At 42.6% G+C, this 26,489-nt stretch overlaps 2 protein-coding genes across 2 annotated transcripts in view; both read left to right on the forward strand.

Annotated features, from left to right (window-relative positions):
* LOC140468136 (complement C3-like) overlaps positions 1 to 1,623 on the forward strand; it is a 116,107-nt gene extending 114,484 nt beyond the window's left edge. Inside the window, exon 41 of the mRNA XM_072564332.1 lies at positions 1,199 to 1,623. Coding sequence (XP_072420433.1) covers positions 1,199 to 1,340 — 142 coding nt within the window. The 3' untranslated portion in view covers positions 1,341 to 1,623. The remainder of the gene's footprint in view (positions 1 to 1,198) is intronic.
* A 15,652-nt stretch (positions 1,624 to 17,275) lies between these two features.
* LOC140468137 (complement C3-like) overlaps positions 17,276 to 26,489 on the forward strand; it is a 125,365-nt gene continuing 116,151 nt past the window's right edge. Inside the window, exons 1-3 of the mRNA XM_072564333.1 lie at positions 17,276 to 17,399; positions 21,039 to 21,228; positions 23,708 to 23,870. Of these exons, the coding sequence (XP_072420434.1) occupies positions 17,332 to 17,399; positions 21,039 to 21,228; positions 23,708 to 23,870 (421 nt within the window). The 5' untranslated portion in view covers positions 17,276 to 17,331. The remainder of the gene's footprint in view (positions 17,400 to 21,038; positions 21,229 to 23,707; positions 23,871 to 26,489) is intronic.

Consider the following 26,489-nt stretch of genomic DNA (forward strand, 5'->3'; position numbering starts at 1 on the left):
TAGCCCCAATGTGGTGAGGCTGGTGTTTTGTTAATGCCAAATTTCATGAGTGGAGGGGTGCAGTCAGTCACTGTAATTAAGCCTTTTGGGAATACTGGCTAAGTGGAGGGCCTAGAGAAGCACTGTTAGCTTTACCACTGACTTCTAAGTTGGGAAGTCAAGCTAACTACTTTCTCTTTTGTACCCAGAAAAACGGTGACCTGTGCAGAGATGAGGTGAGGTCAGATAGCAAAGAGGTGCGAGTGTCTGCAATTATTCCCCTCACCACTCAGGAGTGAGATTCTCGTCGAAATTTTCTCTTCTGTTTGCTAAAACCTAAAGTGCAAAATTAGATTTGGTTTGTTTGGAATGGAGAATCTCATTTGTTTTTATGCTCATCAAGTTTTCCAAACTGATCCACCTGTGCCCATGTCATTCAGCAGTTTGTACAGGGTCAACTCTGAGTTCACCATTGCATGTAAATAATGTAAATAGTGTAAACCCCATCAGAATATATTAAGAAGATAGTCTAGACAGAACCTTTTCTTATTGTAAAGGTAAATGTCAGATTTTATGTTACAGTTTGAATGGTCAAACAACCAGGTTTAAAAAAAAATCACACTTCATTCACACATTATAATTAAAGTACAGACAATATCATAAAAGAAAAGAATTGACTTAACTGTAACTCTATTTCAATACTTAACAAAATAGTATGTATATTAATTACTACTAGTTAACTGTTTGAATATCATAACATCCCGTAAGCACACTTTTGGCAAAGCCAAATTCATTAAAATAGATTGTCTCACACACAATTCTAGCAATTGGAAAAGAAACTCCAGCTTTCAGCTGGAACAGAGAGAGAGGAATAAAAACGTCCACATACAACTTCACGATCCCAGCAACTGAAAGCTAAAACGAAACAAAAACTGGTTCTGTGGGAACTTGACCCCACCCATTCAGGCTGATTCTATTGTTTCAACTTTAAAGAAAACATCCCAAGGCCTCACAAGCTGTTTACTCTGTTGGCTTTGGACCAGACTGCTTTGCACATCTGTACCCCTTTCTTCTTTAAAAAAAAGTCCACGACAAAATACACCTCTTAAAGTCATAGTAGTCACCAGTTATGGCAAGGTATTGTTCATTTCAGAAGTGTTCATTATCAATGTGCAACTGAGAGTTTTCTTCCTCATAATCAGTACCTTTTTGGTTTCAGGATCAGCTATCTGATTGGAGACACAACCTGGTTGGAAATGTGGCCAACAGAAGAGCAGTGCCAAAATAATCGATATCGGAGCCTCTGTCAGAGTCTGGCAGAGTTTTCTGAAATCTTAATGATTAATGGCTGCCCCACTTAGTATTTTTGTTTCATAAATAATCAGTATTATTTGCATCTAATAATCCAAAATAAATAATGGTTTTGTATCAAATAACGTGGAAACTGATTTGTCTTACATGTGTAAAATGTTACGGGGTAAGGTCCTGTGTGTGACATTGGATGAGCAAAAGACACAAAAGTTGAATTTCAACAACAGTTCTTAGAAATGTGTTTATTGACCAATATGTGTGGTTATTTACTTTATGTTGGCTTTATGTTAATATCATGGTGAGATTACCAACAATAAAAAGTATTGAAAACTATTTAATTACTTGTATGAAATTTGTAGTATAGTCAGTTGTCATTCAGATTGAATGATATTTTTCGGACATGTTTGTGGTCAACAAACACAAAGGGTTAAATCCCATGACTTGTATGGCTAATATCAGGGTTAGTGGAGTTTCTTGGTACTCTCTACGAAGCCTAACAAATTCTCTCACCCTAACTTACTGGAATCATGTCACTTTAATCATCTGTCACACCCCCCGTTGTCCTTCAAGTCTGATTCCAGCTCAGTCTTACAGCAGAAACCGGCAACTCGCCAGCATCCCCAAATTCACTGGCATCCCTTCTGCCTGCTCCATCATGGAAAGTGCATTGTGCATCCAGGCAAGCCCTTTCTATACAGAGCTGCCCTGCATGGTTCCTGAGATTTGTCCTGGACATGAGAGGGGAAATCAATGCCCCTCTATGTGAATTCTGGAGGCAATATGTCCTCTTCTCCCAGGACTGGCAGTAGAGGCCTTGCCTACTCTGATCTGGGGTTGCCATCCAGATTAACAGAGTCTGAACATCTGGGAGAATTCCCAGAGTATAGGTCAATGTTCCCCACTTCACCAGTGTATGTGCCACCGCTTTTTCACATACTCATAGAACATAGAACAATACAGTACAGAACAGGCCCTTCGACCCTCGATGTTGCGCCGACCTGTGAACTATTCTCAGCTCGTCCCCCTACACTATCCCATCACCATCCATGTGCTTATCTAAGGATTGTTTAAATCTCCCTAATGTGGCTGAGTTGACTACAGTGGTAGGCAGGGCATTCCACGCCCTTACCACTTTCTGAGTAAAGAACCTGCCTCTGACATCTATCTTAAATCTATCACCCCTCAATTTGTAGTTATGCCCCCTGGTACACGCTAACATCATCATCCCAGGAAAACGACTTTCACTGTCTACCCTATCTAATCCTCTAACCATCTTGTATGTCTCTATCAAATCCCCTCTTAACCTTCTTCTTGCCAATGAGAACAGGTTCAAATCTCTCAGCCTTTCCCCATAAGACCTTCCGTCCAGACCATGCTCTCTGTGCTGCCTACTGACTTGCCTGGAATACCGCTGAACGTGCACCAGAAGTAACAGCTGTGCCACCCAATTTCATCTCCTGTATTACCTGGCTCCCTCTCATTCCAGAGGGAAAGCAGTTCACTGTAGGGCAGAAAAAGTCAATGCAATGGCCTCCCGACATCACTCTTTAACTTTTATCTGTAAACTGTACTGACTCTTACTGCCCTGAGCAGGCCGGGGCCTCGTAATGGAAGCTACCCTTCTATATACTGTGCCAGGTCCTCTGAGCAAAGACTTATCCTCAGACTTGTCCCTGATTATCGTTGTGGGTTTAGCAATTCCTAAAAAGAAAGGAGTTATCTTTCCTTTGACAAAAATCTTTCATACGTCTCATCTACCTTATTCACAACATGGGTTCACTGCAACTTGATCCTTCTGGGTTCCTTTTTCAGATTTGCAAACTCCATTAAGGAGCGTGGCTTCCCTTGCAACTGCCACCATCATGAACAAAAGCGTCCTACTTTTGGAAAATGGAAACACCTTGGCTTTTGGTTTTCGCCTCCACCCTTGGCCCCTTACTTTCCAGTTTGACAAAGAAGTCAAACACAAAACAAACCCTTTGGTCCACCCAGTCCAGGCCGATCATAAGCCCAAACTAAATTAGTGACACCTGCCTGCTCCTGGCCCATGTCCCTCCAAACCTTTCCTGATCATGCACTTATTCATTCCACACAGGAACCACCGTCTGTGTTAAAAAAAAATGCCTCTTAAGACTTTTTAAAATCTCGCTCCTCTCATCTTAAAAATGTCCTCCCTAGTCTTGAAATTCCCAACCTTAGGGAAAAGACAACTGCCATTAACTCTATCTAGAACTCCCATTACTTACAAACTTCCATAAGGTCACCTCTCAACCTTCTACACTACATTTCCAGCTATCTCTTTGTTATCCTACCTACTTTTCTTCCTTTTGTTGTTCTACTTTCACTCCTCCTCAAATCTATGGGGCGAGGGAAATAAATGGTTCCGTTTTTGAGGATCACAATCATTCATGATTGGCCCTTATTTCCAGGGGTTGGAGAATAAGACTGGACAAATGTTATTGTAGATGTACAAAGTTCTAGTGAGACCACATCTTGTGAGCAGTTCTGGTCCCCTTATTTCAGGTGATAGCTTATTTCACTGGGGACAGTTCAGAGTAAGTTCATTAGGATGATTTCTGATCTGCAAGACTTGTCTTATGACCAAAAGCTGAACAGGTTGGGACTCTACTTTCTGGAGTTTGGAATAATGAGAGGTGATCTAGTTGAAGCATGTAGAATTCTTAAGGAGTTTGACAGATTAAATGCTGATAAGGATGCTTCCCCTCATAGGACTGCCTAGGACCAGCGGGCATAGACCTCAGGATAAGACTATGTTGAGGAGGAATTTCATTCTTTGAGGTGCTGATGTGGGATTGTTTTGGATAGAGTCAAAATTGCACTACACCAGGTTATAGTCCAACAGGTTTATTTGAAAACACTAGCAACTGAAGGAGGAGTGAGGCTGCGAAAGTTTATGTTTTCAAATAAACCTGTTGGACTATAACCTGGTGACGAATGGTTTTTGACTTTTTTTGAGGGCTGAGTCTTTAGAACTCCTTGCCTCAGAGCTGTGGGGGCAGAATCCTTGTGTATATTTAAGGATGGTGGTGAGCTGCCTTCTTGAACTGCTGCAGTCCATGTATTGCACGTAGACCTACGATGACCTCAGGGAGAATTTTGACCCAGGGTCACTGAAGGAATAACAATATATTTCCAAGTCAGGATGATGAGTGTCTTGAACTTCAATAAGGACGCCTCTCAACCTCTTACACTACAATGAAAGAAGTCCCAGCCTATCTAGCCTTTCCTTATAAATCCAACCTTCCATCCCCAGCACCATCCTGATAAATCTCTTCTAAACGCTCTCCAACTTCATAATATTCCTTCCTATATCTGGGCAACCAGAACTGGACACATTATTCTGAAGTGGTCATGGGCTTGGAATGTTTAAGATCGTTAGTAAATTTCTGCAGATGACGTGTACCTTTGTGTCATCTGCAAACCCCTAACTCACCCTTCTATCTCCTCATCCAAGTCATTTATAAAAATCACAAAGAACAGAGGTCCTGCAACTGATCCCTGAGGAACACCACTGGTCACCAAGCTCCAGGCTGAATACTTTCCACCTACCACCACTCTGTGTCTTCTGTGGGCCAGCCAATTCAGCATCCAGACAGACAGGTTTCCCTGCATCCCATGCTTCCTTACTTTCCGAATGAGCCTACCATGGGGAACCTTATCAAACGCTTTGCTAAAATCTATGTACACCACATCCATTGCTCTACCTTCATCAACGTGTTTTGTCACATCCTCAAAGAATTCAATAAGGTTTGTGAGGCATGACTTGCCCCTCACAAAGCCATACAGACTACCTCTAATCAAACTATGCTTTTCCAAATTACCATAAATTCTATCTCTCAGAATTCTCTCCAGTATTTGCCCACCATTGCCGTAAAACTGACTGGTCTGTAATTCCCAGGGTTGTCCCTATTCCCTTTCTTGAACAAGGGAATACCATTCACTACCCTCCAAACATCTGGTATTACTCTAGTGGCAAAGTGAGGAGAAAGTGAGGGCTGCAGATGCTGGACATCAGAGTCGAGGGTGTGGCGCTAGAAAAGCACAGCAGGTCAGGCAGCATCCAAGGAGCAGGAGAAACCCCTGAGAAAGGGGTTTTGCCTGAAACATTGACTCTTCTGCTCCTCGGATGCTGCCTGACCTGCTGTGCTTTTCCAGCACCACGCTCTTGACTCTGGACAGTTAGGACGTAAAGATCATTGCCAAAGGCACAGCAATCTCTTACCTCACTTCCTGTAGTAACCTTGGGAATATTCCAGAAGATTTATTTATCCTTATGTTTTTCAAATTTTTCAGCATATCCCCCTTCTTAACATCAACCTGTTTGAGCATATAAGTCTGTTTCACGCTGTCTTCAGAAACAACAAGGTCCCTCTCACTAGTGAATACAGAAGCAAAGTATTCATTAAGGATCTCCCCTACTTCCTTTGACTCCAGGCACAAGTTCCCTCCTCTATCCCTAATTGGCCCTACCCTCACTCTGGCCATCCTCTTGTTCCTCACATAAGTGTAGAATGCCTTGGGGTTTTCCTTAATCCTACTCGCTAAAGCTTTTTCGTGCCCCCCCCCCCCCAGCTCTCCTAAGTCCCTTCTTTCGTTCTTTCCTGGCTACCTTGTAACCTTTTAGAGCTCTGTCTGATCCTTGCCTCCTCAACCTTAAGTAAGTTTCCTTCTCCCTCTTGACTAAATGTTCCACATCTCTGCCCCCCAAGGTTCCTTCACCCTACCATCCCTTCCTTCCTTCAGTGGGATAAACCTATCCTGCACTATCAGCAAGTGCTCCCTAAACAACCTCCATATTTCTGTTGTGCATTTACCTGAGAACACCTGTTCCAAATCTAAACACCCCAGTTCCTACCTAATAGCATTGGAATTCCCCCTCCCCTAATTAAATACTTTCCCATACCATCTGCTCCTACTCCTCTCCATGAGTATAGTAAAGGTCATGGAGATATGATCACTATCACATCTCCCAAGGAGAGATCTGACACCTGATATGGTTCATTACCAAGCACCAAATCCAATATGGCCTCCCCTCTAGTCGGCCTATCTACATATTGCATTAGGAACCTTTCCTGGGTGCACTTGACAAAAACTGTTCCAATAAAACTCCCAATAAAGTGACTGCTCTTATCCTGTTTCTGACATCCACCCAGACTGACTCTGTAGACAAACCCTCCTTGACGACCTCCCTTTCTGCAGCTTTGATACTATCGTTGATTCGCAATGCCACTCCCCCACCTCTTTTACCTTACTCTGTATTCGTTTTGAAACATCTAAACCCTGGAATAAAAAACAACCATTCCTGCCCTTGTGATATCCAACTGTCTGTAATAACCACAACATCATAGTTCCAAGTACTGATCCATGCTCTGTGTTTGTCACTCTTATTCCAAATACATCTTGCATTAAAATAGACATACTTCAACCCATCACACTGACTGCACCTTTGCCCTGTTAAGTACCTCCTCACAGACTCTCTGCATGCTGTATTGGGATTTTGACCAGTTACCCCATCCTCTAATCCGTAGCTCTAATTCCCACCCCTTTGCCAAACTAATTTAAACATTCCCGAAGAGCTCGAGCAAACCTTTCACTCAGGATATTGTGCTCCTCCAGTTTAGGTACAACCTGACCTCCTTATACAGGTCCCACCTTCCCAAGAAAGTATCCCAATGATCCACATATCTGAAGCCTCCCCTCCTACACCAGCCCTGCAGTCACGTGTTCAGTTGTGTTTGCTCTCTGTTCCTAACCTCACTAACCCGTGGCACCGGTAGCAATCCTGAGGTTACTATTCTACTTGCCCTGCTTTCTAGCTTCCAACCTAACTCCCTATATTCTCTTTTCAGATCCTCTTCCCTTATCCTAGCTATGTCATTGGTACTGATGTGTACCACAACTTCTAGCTGATCTCCAAACCCCTTTAAAATCCTGTAGACTTGATCTAAAACATCTCTGACCCTGGCACAGGGAGCCAACACACCAACCAGGAATCTCGCTTGTGACCACTGAATCTCCTGTCTGTTCCTCTCACGATTGAATCTCCCATCACTATCACTCTCCTATTTCCCTTCTGAGCCACAGAGCCAGGCTCAGTGCCAGAAACCTGGCCGCTGCGGCTTTCCCCTGGTAGGTCATCTCCCCCACAACATTATCCAAAGTGGTATACTTATGTTGAGGGGGACAGCCACAGGGGATGTCTATTCCCTTTCCCTCTCCTGACAGTCACCCAGCTATCTTTATCTTGTAACTTAGGTGGTGATGGCCTCCTTATAACTCCTCTCTATCACCCCCTCAGCCTCCCTAATGATCTGAAGTTCATCCAGCTCTAGCTCCGGTTCACTAAAGTGGTCTGCGAGGAGCTGGAGTTAGGTGCACTTCTCGCAGGCGAAATCAGCAGACACACTGGTGACACGGTAGCTCAGTGGCTAGAATTGCTGCCTCACAGTGCCAGGGACCCAGGTTCAATTCCATCCTTGGGTGACTGTGTGAAGTTTCCACATTCTCCCTGTGTCTGCGTGGGTTTCCTCCAGGTGCTCTGGTTTCCTCCCACAGTCCAAAGATGTGCAGGTTAGGGTGGCTTGGCCAAGCTACATTGCCCACCATGTTCTGGGATGTGTAGGTTAGATGTATTAGTCAGGAGAAATGTAGGGTAGGGGAAATGGTTCTGGGTGGGTTACTCTTTGTAGGGTCAGTGTGGACTTGCTGGGCTTAAAGGCTGTTTCCACACAGTAGGGATTCTATGACACCAGTGGTGACCTTTACCTCCCACATCTTGCAAGAGGAGTATGCAACTACCCTAGCCTCCATGCCCTCTGCTCTAAGTTACCAAGAGAGATTGAGTAAATGAAAAAACAAACAAAAAAGCCTTACCTCGCCAAGCCTCCACACAGGGTCTTCTGTTTTAGTTAGAGGAGGCAGAGGGCACTGTAAACCAGCTGACCCTAAACTAATTCAGGTTGGGGTACAGATTACCCTTCTCCTAATCAATGAAATGGCAGTAAAACTTTTTCTTTTTCCTCAAGGCATTTCTTGAAAGCTTCATGTCTTATGGTGTTGCCTGCTGCAGACCTCCTGCATGGTTTGTGACTGTCAGCTTGGAGTTTCTGCTTTGGAGATTGTTTGTTTGGAATTTCCACCTACTGGATAGTCTAGGAAAGGAAAGGAGTTCCCCAACCCAACTTTCCTGTGACTGAAAGATCTCTTCTTGTGGGTCCAGTGCAGTACATGGAGCCCTGGTCCAGTCCAAACCCTGCTATGTACCCAGGAGAACTTGATATAGTGCTTTATGAGAGTGCTGTATTGGTAAGACACTTGAGACAAATATCGATGATTGGTCACACTCATTTTCACAGGCCCAAGCACCAGAATGACAGTCGTCAGAATATCCCAAGCCTTCGTCTTTTTGTTTTCAAGAACAAAACACTCCATTTGGCACCGTGAATCTCGACAGACATCAATCAAGTTTTGATGAATGGCCAAGCGACAGAGTAGCAGTGGCTTAGATGGGATTCAACCAAGGACCAGGTAACGTGGACTGGCTCTTGGTTATGCAGTGACTAGGGTGAGAGAATGTGCTTATTTGTGTGAAAGAGTGTCAGCCATTCTAACTCAATGCCATGGGCACTGGGCGTTTGTGCCTAATGTACCATGAGATTGTTGTTGAAGTTTTTAAAGATGGTATAGGCATTAGGGACATTGGTTTTTTTGATGGATAATTTTGAGGAGGAAACTCTTGCAGTGAATGCCATTCACTTTCCCCTTCTCTCCATGTCTTTGGTCATAGGGCGTGTGATATAAAGGTGAAGTCACTACAGTGCTGGCAGACTTTAGGGTCGCTCTCCCATCAGAGAGAGAGAACTGGTTCGGGTGGTTATGAAGTTGAAAACATGTACTGTACCTTTAACAGAGAGTGAATGCTGTTTTGCATTGAGAATTTTCCAGCACCTGTCATATCACTAACTAACAGTCCCAGAGTGTACTGGAAAATTGAAAATATGTAACATTTGCCCGTGAAATAGATGCCTGAGTTGGTTGCTGTTTTAACAACAATTCAAATTTAACCAATCGGTAAAAATTATGCCCCAGGATACTAAACCTATGAGTTGCAGTTGTACTATTATAGGAAAATGATGATGAACTTGAACAGCCAATTGACTACGTTTCAAAGAAGCTCAACACCCATCAAAGAAAATACTCTACCATCAAGAAAGAATTATTGAGCTTTGTACTGGCCTTACGATGTTTAAATGTTTATATGATGAACAATGTGTCAGAGACAGTTGCGTACACGGACCACAATCCTCTTATCCTTAGAATGTTTTAAAGACAAGAATATGAGACTATTCCATTGGAGTCTTATGTTACAGACTTTTAATTTACCAATTATACATGCTGTGGGTCATAAATATGTGATAGCAAATGTATTATCAGTGATTTAAAGGATAATATAGAAATAAGATTATATGTGTGTGTGTGCAGAAATTAACACGAATTTAGATTAATGATCTATGTATTTCAATGTAATGGGATTAAGAAGAAAACAGACATCTTTTCATTTTTGATGGTTCATTTTTTTCTTCGGGGTGTTATGAAGTTGAAGGTATGTACTTTAAGAGAGAGTGAATGCTGTTTTGCACTGACAGATTACGAGCACCTGTCATATGACTAACTAGCAGTTCCAGCGTTGCTGTTTTGACAATAATTCAAATTTAACAAATTAGTTTAAAGTATGCCCCAGGATACTAAAATACAATTAACTTTGAATTTATTGTTTTGCCAATATCGAACCAATAAGACGATCTGATCTTGGGGGTATAAAAAAGGCAGGCATTTTGAAAGTCAAACAGAGCAACCGCCATTCAAAACACTCTCAACAAAGGTACCTTTTCATATGAAACACCTTCACAGTAAAAAGAAAGAAGATGACCCAGGGAGAACTTCAGCTGGAAGAAGAAAGACACTGAAGATGACAGCCACTGTACATCTTTGAAATTAATTTGATGCAATTTTAATAAGTTTTTTATTGTAACAATATATAGAGTTCGAGGCAGGTAATAAGCAGTTAAGAGAAAGAGAGGCTTAGAGTTATGAATAGTTGTTGTTTAATGTTCACTTATTGAATTAATGAATAAATTGATATTATTTTCTTCAAATAGTGGAATTTAGGAGTTCTCTGTCATTCATATTTTAACAGATTATGAGGTGAGCTGAGCTTTTCTGGGTGTTTGGTTTAGCTAGCAGAAGGGTTCACTATTGTGTCGTAACAGTTTGGGGCCTCAGGTCCGTGATTTGGATAGGTTTGAACAGATTTGGGGTATGAAAGATCCCAGCAGACTTAAACTCTTGTTGATTAATGTCCTAGATCTTTAAATAAAATGTAGGTGAGACAATTTGTTTATTTTCAGTTGCTTGTGCTTGGTCACATTAGAAGTGAGAGGAATGGCTTTTAAGATTGCTAAAGAGGTTCTGGGGTTTGAAGATGATTCCGAAATTTGCCAAGACAGTAAAAGGACATACTTTCAGAATTAGCAAATAGATTAGAATTGGGTTAATCTAATTAACCAGTGACTAAAGGAAAGCTGAAATTGTAATGGAGTTGGCCAAGCGCTGAGGTGTATCAGAGAAGCACTCAGATGGAGTAGAGTTAGAAAAACTTGAATTACAACTGAGGCAAATTGAGCTAGAAGATAAAGTAAGGGAAAGAAGAGTCATGAGAGATGAAAGAGAGAGAGGGAGAGCAAGAGGGATAGAGGAAAAAGAAAGAGAGAGAAGGTTCTGAGCTGAGCAAAGAGAGAGAGAAGAAAGAGAAAGAGAGAGAGAATTTGAACTTCCGAAGTTGCAAATTAGTCAGGAAGGTCAAGTTAACAGGATGGAAATGAAGACAGAAAGTAGTGATATATACACAAATATGTCAAAACTCTGCCATAGTTTGATGAGCAAGATGTTGAAGCCTTCTTTATTTCATTTGAAAAATTGGCCAGGCCAGATGGAGTGGCCAGAGAACTTGTAGTAATGCTAATTCAGACTAAGCTGGTAGGCAGAGCTTGTGAGGTACTTGCAGCGCTGTCAGATGCGGATCAAGAGATTATACCGATGTCAAAAAGACTATTTTGAGTGCTTATGAATTGGTACCAGCAGTGTATAGACAGTGGTTCAGAAACATAAAGAAAGAACCAGATCAGACAAATGTTGAGTTTGAAAGGATTAAACATAGTAATTTTGATAGATGGGTGCGGGCCTTAAAAATAGATTTGATCTATGAGTCTCGGGGAGAGGTTACTCTGTTGGAGGAGTTTAAAACTCACTTCTGGAGACGATAAGAGTTCATGCGGATGAACAGAAAGTTCAGGAAGTGAGAAGAGTGGCCGAGATGACAGATGAATACACATTGGTGCATAAAGCAAAATCTAGCTTCCGGCAAGAACTCATCCTGTGAGGGATAGAAATTGGGAGAATGGGAGATCCTACTCTACAAAACAAAGAGTAGAGCATACTGTTTACCACAGGTTAAAAAAGAAAACTGAGTGGGTGAAAAAGGGATGAAAGGCCTCAGGTGCTTCCACTGTGGTAAAGTGAGACACGTAAAATCACAGTGCTGGTCGTTAAAGAAAGGCATTGTGGGTAAAGGTATGGTAAACGAGGCTAAGCCAGTGGCATTAGTGAAAGCCATAAAGGAAACCCCAAGAAGAGTTGAGGGCTTTCAGGAAAGTGCACAGACTAGGCAGGGGCTGGGTATTGAGTTAGTGTCTGATCTCTATAAAGACTTTGCCTCTGTGGGTAAAGTTTACTCAGAATGAACAGAGGACAATGGAAAGATGTTATAAAATTTGAGAGATATGGGATCTAATCAGTTTCTAATAGTAAGACATGACCATATTAGCACTCTTTCTGACCTGTTACCCAAGAGAGTGGTAATTTGTGGCATATACAAACAGAAATGTAGCGTTCCCTATGTAAGGTCAGGTTGGAGGTGCCAACTCAAGACTGGGGAAGTAACAGTGGGAGTGATTGACAGAATGTCAGTTCCAGGAATTCAGTTTGTTCTTGGGAATAATTTAGCAGGATCCAAGGTGGGAGAGACACCCCTTGTTGTGGAGAAGCCCAAGGAAGACCAGGGAACTGAGGAGTGAAAAGAAAAATACCTTGAAATTTTTGCAGACTGTGTAGTAAGAAGATCCCACTATCATAAGTCACAGTAAGATGCAAAAACTAAACAGAAAGATGAAGGAGTTGAGGTTCAGTTAGCGGATACTATTTTTGATGTAATGGTGCAGGAAAACCTGAACATGCAGAGGGTCAGACAGAAGTATTTAGTCCTGAAATGCTAATGGACTTACAACAGAAAGATGAGACAACAAAAGATAATATGTATTGATGCGTACTCAGCAAAGGAATCAGAATGTATTCCTGAGGGTTATTATCTTAAAGATAGAATCTTAAGACAAAAATGGAGACCACAGCAAGTTAGTGCAAAGGAGAAATGGGCCGAAGTGCATCAGATTGTGTTGCTGGTAGTGTACAGACAAGGGGTGTTACCGGTAGCACATGAACTACCTGTCGGAGGTCACCTAGGAGGTAAGGAAAACTCAGGTTAAGCATTTCTGTTGGCCTGGACTACACGAGGATGTGGTTAGCTTTTGCCACATGTCATACAAGTGGTAGGTAAAGCCACAGGTAATGATAAAACCAGCCCCTTTGTTGCCAATTCCCACATTCGAAGAACCTTTCACATGGGTTAAAGTTGGTCGTGTACGTTCCTTCCTTAAAACTAAAAGTGAGAACCAGCACTTGCTAACCATAATGGATGTGTACACTAGATTTCTGGAGGCAATTCCATGATGGGATATTAAGGCAAAAAGGGTAGTAGAGGAATTAGGAGCTTTCTTCATGCGTATGGGCTACATAGAGAGATTCAGTCGGACCAAGGGTCTAATTTTGCTGCTGGGCTCTTTAAGGAGGTTATGGATAGCTTAGGTATGCAGCACTTTAAATCAAGTGTGTGCTATCCTGAATCCCAGGGAGCTTTGGAAAGGTGGCATCAGACCCTGAAGACCATGTTAAAAGTGTACTCTCAGGATTACCCAAATGACTGGGATAAAGTTATCCCATTCGTATTGTTTGGTATTAGAAATACCACAAATGAATCTACTCAGTTTACCCCATTTGAGTTAATATTCGGACATGAAGTGACAGGACCTTTGAAATTAAGTAAAGACAAATTGACAGGACCAAAGTGAGAGAGCTCACTCGTGGATTATGCATCGGAGGTGAGGGAGAAATTAAATCGGGTGGTGAGTTAGCTAAGCAGCACCTGAAGAGGGCACAGCATAGAATGAAGCAGGTGGCAGATACAAATTCTGAAATTCGGACGTTTTCCCGTGGGGTTGACGTATTGTTATCAGTGATAGGAGATCCCTTCAAACCCTATCAAATTAGACAATAGACAATAGACAATAGACAATAGGTGCAGGAGTAGGCCATTCAGCCCTTCGAGCCTGCACCGCCATTCAATATGATCATGGCTGATCATTCCTAATCAGTATCCTCTTCCTGCCTTATCTCCATAACCCTTGGTTCCACTATCTTTGAGAGCTCTATCCAACTCTTTCTTAAATGAATCCAGAGACTGGGCCTCCACTGCCCTCTGGGGCAGAGCATTCCACACAGCCACCACTCTCTGGGTGAAGAAGTTTCTCCTCATCTCTGTCCTAAATGGTCTACCCCGTATTTTTAAGCTGTGTAGAGAGAAAGTGTTGAGAGAAAGTTAAGTCTGGTAGAGATGCCAGATAGGATAAACTTGTATCAGATATGTCATGTGAATATGTTGAAGCCTTATTATAATTGAGACAGGGAAATGGAGGAATGGGAGTGTGAGTTACTGCCCTGCAGAGTGAGGAATCAAATCCAGTGTGTTGGAGGCAGGTAATAAGCAGTTTAAAAAAAAGGGACTTAGAGTTGTGAATAGTTGTTGTTTAATGTTCACTTTTAGAGTTAAAGAATAAATTGATGGTATTTTCTTTAGAAAGTGGAATTTGGGAGTTCTCTGTCACTCATACTTTAATATATTACGCGGTGAGGTGAGTTTTTCTGGGTGTTTAATTAACAGAGGGGTTCACTATCATGTTGTAACGCTTGGGGGTTCCCATGCTCCAGACGAGGGAAGAGGTTAAGAAGGACAGTCTATCGTGGTAACCTCAGCCTGTGTGGGAATTGAACTCATGCACTTGGCATCACTCTGTATATCAAACCAACCAAGCAGGCAACAAACCTCCATCTTGATGCAACAGAGCTCAATGAAATAAAGTGTTTTCAGGATTACTGAGAGTAAGCAAGCCTTGCTTGGATTTAAGAACACGCTAGAGATGAGAGACACTTCAAGCAGCAGCAGTCTCAGTGGAAAATGCAGCCTCTCAGAGTGCACGAGAAATCAATGGGCCATTTTAGTCTTTTAATTGATGTCCTATTAGCCTTTAGATCTTTGCAAAAATTGTGTCTGAGCTGGTGATTGTAACGTTGAAGGGGAGTATCCCTCAATGTTTAGTTTGAAAGTGCCAGATCATAGCTTGCAAGGTCATGTTATCCAGTTTAGTATCAGTTAAACATGCCCTGTTGGACATTTTTTGATGCAATTTGTTTCACCAGACAGGGTAAAGTTTACACCTTTGTTTAACTTGTACACCCATTCAGGATAAGCACAGTTCATTTCTGAAGGGCCTGACTGAACCACAGTGAGCCAAAAGGTCCTTTACTGAAAAGCCAATTATGTTTGAGCTTTTTGGATAGAGTATTCCTGGCCTAACTGCAAATTACTCCTTTGGAGGGCCAGCCTGGTTATGATGGGTTAACTGACCTTCTTCTGAAATGTATTAGATTACTTACAGTGTGGAAACAGGCCCTTCAAGTCCACACTGACCCGCCGAAGACCCATTCCCCTACCCCTAACACTACGGGCAATTTAACGTGGCCAATTCACCTGACCTGCACATCTTTGGACTGTGGGAGGAAACCAGAGCACCCAGAGGAAACCCACGCAGACACGGGGAGAATGTGCAAACTTGACACAGTCAGTCACCTGAGGCGGGAATTGAACCCAGGTCTCTGGCTCTGTGAGGCAGCAGTGCTAGCCACTGTGCCACCGTGCCACCCAGTCATAGAGTCATAGAGCCATGCAGCATGAAACAAGTCCATGCTGAACAAGTTTCCCAAACTAAACTAGTTCCACTTGCCTGCGTTTGGCCCATATCCCTCTAAACCTTTCCTATCCATATACCAATCCAAATGTCTTTTAAGTGTTGTACTTGCATCTGCCAGTTCCTCTGGCAGCTCATTCCACATATGAACCATTCTCTGTGTGAAAAAGTTGTCTCTCAGGTCCCTTTTAAATCTTTTTCCTTTCACCTTAAAAATATGCCCGTTAGTTTTAAACTCCTCCATTCTAGAGGGGAAAAACCCTTTGCTATTCATCTTATCTATGCCCCTCATGATTTTATGAAGCTCAGTAAGGTTACAACTCAACTTCCCTCGCTCCAGTGAAAAAAGTCCCAGCCTATTCTTATAACTTAAAATATCCATTCCCGGCAATTTCCTAGTAAATCTTTTCTGAACCAATTTAATTTATCCTTCCTACCAGAATTGTACACAGAACTCCAAAAGTGGCTTCACCAACGTTCTGTACAATTCAACATGACGTCTCAACTCCTACACTCAATAGTCTGAGCAATGAAGGCAAGTGTTCTCAATGCGTTTTTAACCACCCTGTTTACCTGTAACCAAATTTCAAAGAGCTATGTACCGGTGGGGGAGTTATTGCTGATGTTGTGACCAATGTTAACCTTTGAAGTAAACCAAATTGTCCATTCATTAGCACATTAAGATTTCTGGGTCTTTGTTTTGTGAATGCGAGCAGTTACTTTTCCTACAACAGTGACTACATTTCAAAAATCCTTTCTTAGCTCCAAAGTGCTTTCAGGTGATTGGGGAGCTGTGAAACGTGCTGCAAAGAGGGAGAAAGTGAAATTTCAGTTCTCAAAAGCCAAAATTGCTGGAGAAACTTGGCAGCATCGGTTGAGAGAGAAATGGAGTTAACATTTCACATCCCATGACTCTTTTTTGGAGACCTACTGAGTTTCTCCTTTTCTTTGTTTTTATTTCAAATCTCCTTCATTTCTTGTAGTTTGCTTCTATTTGAAATTTCACTCATTTGGCCATGATCTGTATGCTTGCAACAAATATTTCTGTACACAAACCTATTTAAATGTGTTCAAAGGTTGGCTTAATTTCTATCCTTCACTGTTTTGCTTTTAATGTGGAACACTTTATAATGTTGACAATCTTTTTCCAAAGGCAGCAAGTTCTTTTTTCATGCCATCAATCATTTCTTAATATCTCAATATAGCCACAAGCGAAACCTGATGGTAACATGTTTGTTTGGAGTGTGACACACTTTTTATTGACTTAAAAACACTGTCAACTTAACAGTAGATAGCTATATACCTTATCAATCACCTTTATTTCTTTCCTGCCCCAACATTCTCTTACATTTTATAATATCTTAGATTTACACATTTCTGAAGGGGCCATCCCAATGTATGCCTCTTGGAAACTACTGTTTAAATCCTTTTTAAGCTTAATCAGCAATAAATAAAGTCATTTCTGATTTCAAAAAACATATGGCTTTACAATCAATAAGATGACTGTTTAAGTGTCCTCTGCATTAGATTTAATTACACACATTTCCAAGGGGCATTTGATCCGTTGTTTTGTCCGGAATCCAATTTATGAAATAAACTTTAATTTCTGAAGCTACAAAGTTAGGAAATATCTGATTCCCGGATTTTCAGCTAGCATTAGGTTTAAATTAACCTGAAAGTAAACAAATAAATATTTGACCATTTTTTTTCGCAGAGCAAACATGAGCACTATTTACCAGCTTAAATATTCATTGATCTTTGTGAGTTTTTCCATACAACCTAACCAGGTGATTTGGAGAGGTTTGTGCTATTGAGGTGGCCTGCAGACATGAGGAGAACCTCTTTGTTACTTGCCCTGTTGGCCTTCCTTCCTGCACTGTTCCACTGTAGCCCTCTGTAAGTATTATGGATTCTTTCAGTTTCATAAATAACCAACCATATTAGAAAATGTTGCACATTGGACAGCTTCCTGATGTGATCCTGTAAATGAGATGTTTGCTGGCTGGGGTTTGCGTGAGAAGGGGAGGCGTCGGAAACATTGGGATATTTTGTCATCTCTTAAACGTCCTTTATATCATAATTACCTTTTCTGATCAGTTTAAAGGATCCTACTGTTTCTCAAAATACCTTCATTTGCAGTACTGATTTGATCACCCTTTCAGTGAGCTGGTCACAGTACCAACCCCTCAGAGGAGTGGATCATTGGAACTCCTTGTTACAGAGAGCTGTGGGGGTATGCAGAGTCCTTGTGCATATTTCAGGCTGAAAAGAGATCCCGGTTACAGGGAAATCACAGGAAAGTGTATGCGTCCCATCAATCCTATTGCACGGTGGAGCATGCTTGAGGAGTCTGTAGGATTATTTCTTATACTCCTATGTTCAGTAGTCCATACAGTCATTCAATAACTATTCCCTCAGAATTCTGACATTATGCACATCACAGGCTCACCTTCCCGCTGACGGATATTTTCTGCATTGCTGCAGGGAAGGTGCATCAATTTAGGGAAGTTGCCAACAACATCCAAGGAAAAGGTAGATATCTGTGATCACTTCTGCAGGTACAATCTGTTCCCAGAAAGGCTAAGCAATTTGTGTCTCAGCTGTAGCAAAACATTAAGTGCCATGATTATGCCTCAACTTCAATGGAAAGACTTGAATAGCCACTTTCCAGTTTCAGATCTGATTTAAGGCCTGTCTCCATCGCAGTTTAGAAATATTATGAGTTATGGGTGCAGTTTTGGGGTCATTCATTGTTTGACATTGACACTGTGCCTTGAACTGTCCTCCACCATTCTGTCTGGAACCAAGAGGGATTGTAACAAAAGATAGAAAATTACTGCTTCACTGCATCCAGGAGAGATCGGCCTCCTTCCTTACATACACTTTCAGGGATTAGTGTTATCCTACCTGCCCTACCTGTTAAGTGTGCACAGAGCGGCAGCATGGGAGTGGTCTTTTTGGAAGAATTTACTTCATTACGGCCCAGTTACCGAGGCTTCCTGGGATCGTATGAACAAAGCAATAAGAGTAGGCCATTCGGCCCCTCCAACCTGCTCAGACATTCAATAAGTTGGTGGCTGATCTGATTTTAACCTCAACTCTGTATTCCCACATTTCCCTGACAATATTCCATCCCCTTGCTCAATAAGAATCTATCTGTCTCTACCTGCCAAAAAGAAACGTTAAAGGTGCTGCATCCACTGCCTCTTGAGGAAGGGAATTCCAAAAGCTCACAACCTTCTGAGAGAAAATAAAACTATTTCCTCATCTCTGTTTTAAATGGGTGCCCCGTTATTGTTAAACTGCGACCCATAGTTCCAGATGCCTTTACATGAGGAAACACTCCTTCCACATCCACCCAGTCAAGTGCCCCCAGATCTAACAGAGGATACAGGTTTAGCCCACCTGGGCTTTCCTGCTGGAGAGGATAATAGCAAATGCTGGGAAACTGTAGTGACAACTCCAGGTTATTTTTCCATTCAGAACTCTGTGTACCTTTTTTTCGTGGAAGTCCGCAAGCAAGCCAATATTCGGAACTTTTTTTATGCCCTGATAATTGTCTGACTGCCTCTTGTGTGTTTCTGGTAGCAGTCTCTCTGAGATTTTGCAGTCAACTAATGCTGGGTGGGCTACATCTTGGGAGCGAGGGCCCTTCTGGGTCTGATTGTTTGCAATGGATGAACCTCAATCTATTTCGCTAGGCATTGAGTGTAGGAGTTGGGATGTTATTTTTGTATAAGTCATTTGTAAGGCCACACTTAGAGTATTCTTTCCAGATTTGGTCACCCAAAGACATAGGTAAACTGGAAGGAATGCAAAGAGGATTTGTGAGGTCGTTGGCAGGACCATTAGGCCTGGGTTATGGGGAGAGGTTGGCCAGGATAGGACTTTATTCCTTGGCAGGTCAGAGAATGAGAGGTGACCTGATTGAGGCGTGAAAAATCATAAGGGGCATTGATAGGTTGAATGCAGATGGTCTTTTTTCCAGGGTTGAGGAAATGAAAACTGGGTTTAAGGTGAGAGGGGAAAGATTTAAGAAGGACCTGAGAGGTGACTTCTTCACGCAGAGAGTGGTGCATATTTGGAAGGGGCTGCCAAAGAAAGTGGTTGAGGTAGGTACAATAGCAACATTTAATGGTACATGGATGGGAAGGTTTTAGAGGGGTATGGACCAAATGCGGACAATTGGAACTAGCTGGGTGGGTACCGTGGTCAGCATGGACCCCAGTTTGTTTCCATGCTGCATTACTCTGAGATTCTAGGTCCCAGCCATGATTGAATGATAGGCTGCATTCATGAGTCAGTGAGACATTGTTGCTGTGGATACAAATCCTGACATTCCAAATTGGTGTGAAAGGAAAGCAGTGGAATAATGAGCAGGTTCTTTGTCCTGAACTCAGAAGAGGACACCACTTGCTCTGGTAGGATTGTTCCTGGTTCTGAGTCTGAATTGGGTCCTGTTCAACTTTTCAAAACTAGTTGACGTTTCGAGCATAAGCTCTTCATCAGGAATGTTGAGAGGGATATGGACCAAATGTGGGCAACTGGAACTTCAGACATTCCGGATGAAGAGCTTGTGCCAACACGTCAATTCTCTTGCTCCTCGGATGCTGCCTGACCGGCTGTGATTTTCTGGCACCACACTTTTGACTCTGATCTCCAGCATCTGCAGTCCTCACTTTCTCCACAGGCATTGGGTTGAGTTAGGGTGTGAAGGGTTTGGAAAACAGTCCTGTGAATGATGTTGAGATATAGTCAGCCATGAACTGAATCACAGTGGACTTGGACTCTTACGTTCTGCAGATCCTAAACACCTGATTAGCTTTGGGGGCTTCAAGAGTGAAACTTTTCAGCTGAGAGGGAGAGGATCCTGTTATTGGAGCTTAGAAGTGATGGTGCCAAACATTGAATAAATCATCCAGATTGCTGTTACAGTTCATAACAACGGTCCATTTTTACACTGAAATAAAACAACGTGCTGTGTATGTTGGAAATCTGAAACAAACACAGAAATTGCTAGAGAAACTCAGCAGGTCTGACAGCATCTGTAGAGAGAGAAACCTGATTGAGGCGTGAAAAATCATAAGGGGCATTGATAGGTTGAATGCAGATGGTCTTTTTTCCAGGGTTGGGGAAATGAAAACTAGGTTTAAGGTGAGAGGGAAAAGATTTAAGAAGGACCTGAGAGGTGACATCTTCACGCAGAGAGTGGTGCATATTTGGAAGGGGCTGCCAAAGAAAGTGGCAAGTTAATGTTTGGAGTCTGGCCTGACTTCTGCAGAGGAAGGAACTCTGAGAAAGAGCTATCCCAGATTGGAAAGGTTAACTCTGTTTCTCTCTCCATGGCTGCTGCCAGACCTGTTGAGGTTCTCCAGCAATTCCTGTTTCTGGTCCATTTATTGCGAATTGATTTACTTCAATTAATGGAGGTAAAGGCGATTTCTGCTCTGTAATGGCCGGAGGACCAATTAGTGTTGGGTTTGCTAAATATAACTGCAGTTGAGGAAATGGTAATTTCTTTATTTATTCTGACAGATTTGTACTGACTGCCCCAAATCTTCTGCGAGTCGGAAATGACGAAAATGTAGTTGTGGAAGGCTACCACAGCAGCCAAGACTTAAATGTTGAAATTCGTTTATCATTTTTCACTAAAAGTTACATAATTTTTAGAACTGAAGGCCGATTATCATCAACTAATAATTACCTAATTTCAGTACCAGTTCAGGTAGGTGAACTGAAAGCATTAAAACTTCAAAGCAAACCTGTAAATTGCTGTAAAAACTCTGCAGGTCAGGCAATATCCGTGGAGTGAAAGCTGTGTTAATATTTTGGGTTCAGTGATCCTTCTTCAGAATAGAAATGTTTAAATCATTTTGTTCAGTTATCTTGTAGCTTCACAAGGTAACAGTCTTTATTTAGAATACCTTAATAAACACTGGTCTGGGTCAACATAATGATCTCCTCTGGGGCTCTCCCCTCCACAGTCTTCATTCTCATCGTCCTTCAGTTCAGATTAACCCATTCTACCTCCTTCCTAAAGGATTGTCTGCTTTGTTCCAGCCCACTCCAATTCCATCGAAATTACTTCTTCACATCTTGAATCAATCGTTGTTCTCCTCTTAGACAATATCACTTTCCCTAAGTCACTGACGCTTCCAATGCCCCCAGTTCCCAGATTTCTGGCCCTAATCACCTCCTCTGAACAATAGACTTTCAATTTCTCTCCACCTCCATCTTCCAATAAGGTAGTGTCAGAACTTGCTGCTTCTTCCTTGAATGGATACCCAATCCATCTCCTTCCACCTGTTTGAACTTGTTCTCACTCTGAACATCTTAGTGTTTTAGAGTCATGCACCACGGAAACAGACCCTTCACTCCAAATACGAGGAGCAGGAGAATCGACATTTCGAGCATAAGTCCTCCTTCAGCCCTTCTTCTCCTCCTCCTTGGATGCTGCCTGACCTGCTGCGCTTTTCCAGCAACATATTTTTCAGCTCTGATCTCCAGCATCTGCAGTCCTCACTTTCTCCTCCTTCACTCCAAATAGTCCACGTTCACAGTGTTCCCAAACTAAACTGGTCCCACTTGCCTGCATTTGGCCCATATCCTGTCCAAATGTCTTATGAAGGTTCTAGCTATAAAATTTCCTCTGGCAGTCTCACATGAACAACTCTCTGTGTAAAAAAGTTGCCTCTGATGTCCTTTCTAAAACCTTCTCCTCTCACCTTAAAAATATATCCTCTAGTTTTGAACTTCCACACACTCAAGAAAAGACCCTTATTTTTCAAACTTATCTTGGAACCTCATGATTTTATAAACCTCCATAAAGATGCCCCTCAACCTCCTCCACTCCAGTAAAATAAGTTTGAGCCTTTTCAGTCTCTTCTTATAACTCAAGCCCTCCAGCCCTGTAGCATCCTGTTAAATCTTTTTCTGAGCCCTCTCCAATTTAATAATATCCTTCCTATAGTAGGATGACCAGAACTGCACACAGTACTCCAGAAGAGGCCTCACCAACATCCTGTACAACCTCACCATGACATCCCAACTCCTACACTCAATAGTCTGAGCAATGAAGGCAGGCGTGCTAAATGCCTTCTTTACGACCCTTTCCTGAATAAAGACACAACATTAGTTACCCTCCAGTCCCCTGACACTTCACCCCCGAGGTTATATATACATATATTTCTGATAGGGGCCTTGTAATTTCTTCCCTAACTTCCTACAATATCTTCCCCAACTTATCCTTCAACATGGCTCACCTGCTCCAAATGAAAGTTGTTGCTATGGATACTCACCTGCTCCAAATGAAAGTTGTTGCTATGGATACTCACCTGCTCCAAATGAAAGTTGTTGCTATGGATACTCACATCGGTCCCAGTCATGCCCATCTTTTTGTGGGAGATGTGAAATGCCATTATTCTAGTGCTAGTCAGGCCGTGTCCTCCATCTCTTCTGTGGTACGTTGGTGACTTTCAATGTTGCCTCCTGCGCTTTCATGAATTGGAAATCTTCAGTGATTTCTGTTTCGAATTTCTACCTTCTCTCATCCTCACCTGGAGACCCTTCCTCTTCCGTCCTGAATTTCTCTGTGTCCATTTCTGGATGTAAGCAATGAAACTTTGGTGCGCGCACACACACACATACACACACACACACACACACACACACATATTCATACATACACACACACATAGACACACACACATACGCACACACACACACATATTCACAGATACACACACATATTCACGCATACACACACATAGACACACGCACATACACACACATACACACACACATATTCACGCATACACACACACATAGACACGCATACACATACAGACATGCATGCACACACACAGACACACATACATGCGCACATAGACACAAATGCACTCACACAGATACACATGCACACACAGAAACAGATATACTAAACACCACACACATGATACGCACACAAAAAAAGACACACAAGACACATCAAACACACACAGCACATGCACAAAAAAAACACACAAAAACATCACACACTAAGTAAACATACAACACACACCATACACATATATACGTAACACACACTAAACATACACACACAGGCACACAACATATACCACATGCACAAAACCACCCCCTGCACATTTATTGTGAAATAACTACATTTTATTCATTTATTATTTCTCTCTATGTTTCCTTTCTAGATACCTAGGGAAAAAGTTAGACAAGAATCTGTCTTGCCCCAGTATGTGCTGTTGGAAGCACAATCATCAGTATTTCACTTGGAGCGAGTCATCCTTATTTCATATCAATTAGGACACATATTTATCCAGACTGATAAACCAATCTACACACCTACTCAGACTGGTAATTACGACTTGACATCTCTCAAATGCATGAATGAAGAATGAATGAGTGGGTGTGAGAAATGGGGTAAGGAGGTGACAGCAAGTTGAGGAATGTTGGAAATGGAGGATAGAACTCTTGCCATTTCAGGGATAAAAATGTCTGCATTAAAATGAATGAAGACAAGTATTTAGACACCTCTTTACAAAACAGTTGCAGAAATTTGGAATTTTACTTTCTCAAATAGCAATTGATGTTGAATAATTTGTTAAATTTAAAACTGAGATTGGTAGAGTTTTGTTCACCAAATGCTAATAAACACTAAAATATGAGGTAAGGTCAGGAGTAGGTCACATTGCTTCTCAAGCTCACTACATTATTCCAACAATCGTAGCTGATATTGTGCCTTATCTCTTACTTTCTAGTCTGCTCCACATCCATTGGTTCACCTAGAGATAAAAAAAATCTACTTTAACATGTTCAGTGATGGCGCATCAACAATTGTCTGTATTATGGGTTCAAGGCAGGTATAAGGAGTTAGATCACAGATTAGCTGTGATCCCCTTCAACATTGAAACAGGCCGGAGAGCCTAAATGACCTATTCCTCTGCCAAACGTACAGCCAAATCCTCCCCATTATCTCATCAGCATAAGGCAGGCCAACTTCAGAACAGATCTCTTTTACAGCAGTGTTGTGTTTCTTTCCATTAGGTTATCTGAGTTAGACTGGGCACTGAATTTACCCAGAGGTCGGCAGAGTGTTAATGTTGTGCAGGGTTGCTCTCAATGAGCGCTAGCACGTGATCTTCATGATGTAAGCACTAGGCCTCCACCATGAAGCGCTCACGCAGTGTTACACTGGAAGTACTTGTCACTGTCAGAACCTTCTAGCATTCCCACCCACTGGCAGCACCACATTTAAAGGCCAGCATTGCGCCAGGTTAATTGGTGCCAGCTGCAAACTGCCCTTCCTTTTTGTGGCATCTGGTTTACTGTCAGTGACTTGGAGACAGAACAGTGTAAGGTGGAGGTCCTGGTGAGTGGGGCTGTGCACAGAAGCACCAGCCTATTTCCTCAGGATGGTCAGAGGAGACCATGGCACCAGACCCAGTCAACCTGGTCTGAAGGTGCCACTCAGATCAGTCTGGTATCCATGGCCTGGGAACAGCGATGAAGGGAGAGGATTTGTGATCTTCTGCACTCTGCCATCTAGAACTAGAGGGCATAGGTTTAGGGTGAGAGGGGAAAGATATAAAAGTGACCTAAGAGGCAACTTTTTCACACAGAGGGTGGTGCGTGTATGGAATGAGCTGCCAGAGGAAATGGTGGCGGCTGGTACAACGACAGCATTTAAAAGGCATCTGGATGGTTTTATGAATAGGAAGGGTTTAGCGGGATATGGGCTAAATGCTGCCAAATGGAATGAGATTAGGTTGGGATATCTGGTCGGCACAGACGAGTTTGACCGAAGGGTCTGTTCCATGCTGTACCTCTCTATGACTCTATCCCTGTTACTGCATTTACCTCCCGCGGAGGATCTTGCTCTGCCACTGACACTATTGGTTGCAGTGTCCTCCCTCACTCACACTAACCCCCTCCCCCCCCACCCCCCCATCCCACAATCAGGTCTATTGAAGGAGGTTCCCCATGAGTCCCGCCTGCATTGCTGCTGCACTGCAGGATGCAGAGGTTACTGCTCTGTCTGAACACAGGACGTTCTTAACTCAACACAATGCTGCAGCTCTCAGGGATCCCCATCACCCAGCCTCAGTACATCCTCCATTTGTCCAAGATTTCAAGGAATAAGCATTATCCTTTATCTGGAAGGTACTGGGTCAAGGACCCCCAGTAACCTGGAGAGGAGACTTCTACTGATCCTCATCAGTCCTGATGGGAGAATTTGTTGCATTTCCAATAGGCTGGACGTTATTCCCTGTGGACAGATTGCAGTGTCTCTGCGCTTGTCACATCTCCATGGAGACTGAGTGACTGACGCTCTCTCATATCCTCACCCCACTCCGTAGTCTCTCCCCGCTTGAAGCCCCACATTCGGAGGTGGCTGCCTGGTCCTGGGCTCCCAGATGCGTCCGATCCTTATCCAGTCGTGTGGAATGTGGAAGCACATCGTTCAGCCCATCGAATTCATGTCGGTTCTCTGACAAATATCCCAACCAAACCCACCCCCGACCCCTTTCCCATGGCTAACCACCAAAACTGCACATCCCTGGACGCTGTGGGGAAATTTAGCACAGCCACTCTCTACCCTAACCTGCCCATCTATGGAGTGTGAGTGGAAACCGGAGCACACCCATGCAGGTGCAGTGAGAATGAGCAAACACAACAGCTGAGAATGGTATTGAAACCAGGTCCTGGATCTGCGAGGCAGCAACGCTAACCACTGTCCCACCGTGTTAGTGCAGCAAATGCGTTTATACCCTTTGGGAAAGGTTCCAGTGAGTCTGTGAGGGCAAGATGAGAACAGGGCAGGTCTTCAGTAGTGTGAACGTTCAACAGTTACAGTCACACAAATAAAAATCCTCCAAAAATGGGGACACTGACAGGGAGGCCAGTGGGATGCCTGTATATGGACGGAACAAATCATCATAATATTTATTCTTTCACAGCACTGTTATTAACGAA

The sequence above is a fragment of the Chiloscyllium punctatum genome, chromosome 46 (genome assembly GCF_047496795.1).
Source record: "Chiloscyllium punctatum isolate Juve2018m chromosome 46, sChiPun1.3, whole genome shotgun sequence".
In the NCBI taxonomy this organism is placed as follows: domain Eukaryota; kingdom Metazoa; phylum Chordata; class Chondrichthyes; order Orectolobiformes; family Hemiscylliidae; genus Chiloscyllium; species Chiloscyllium punctatum.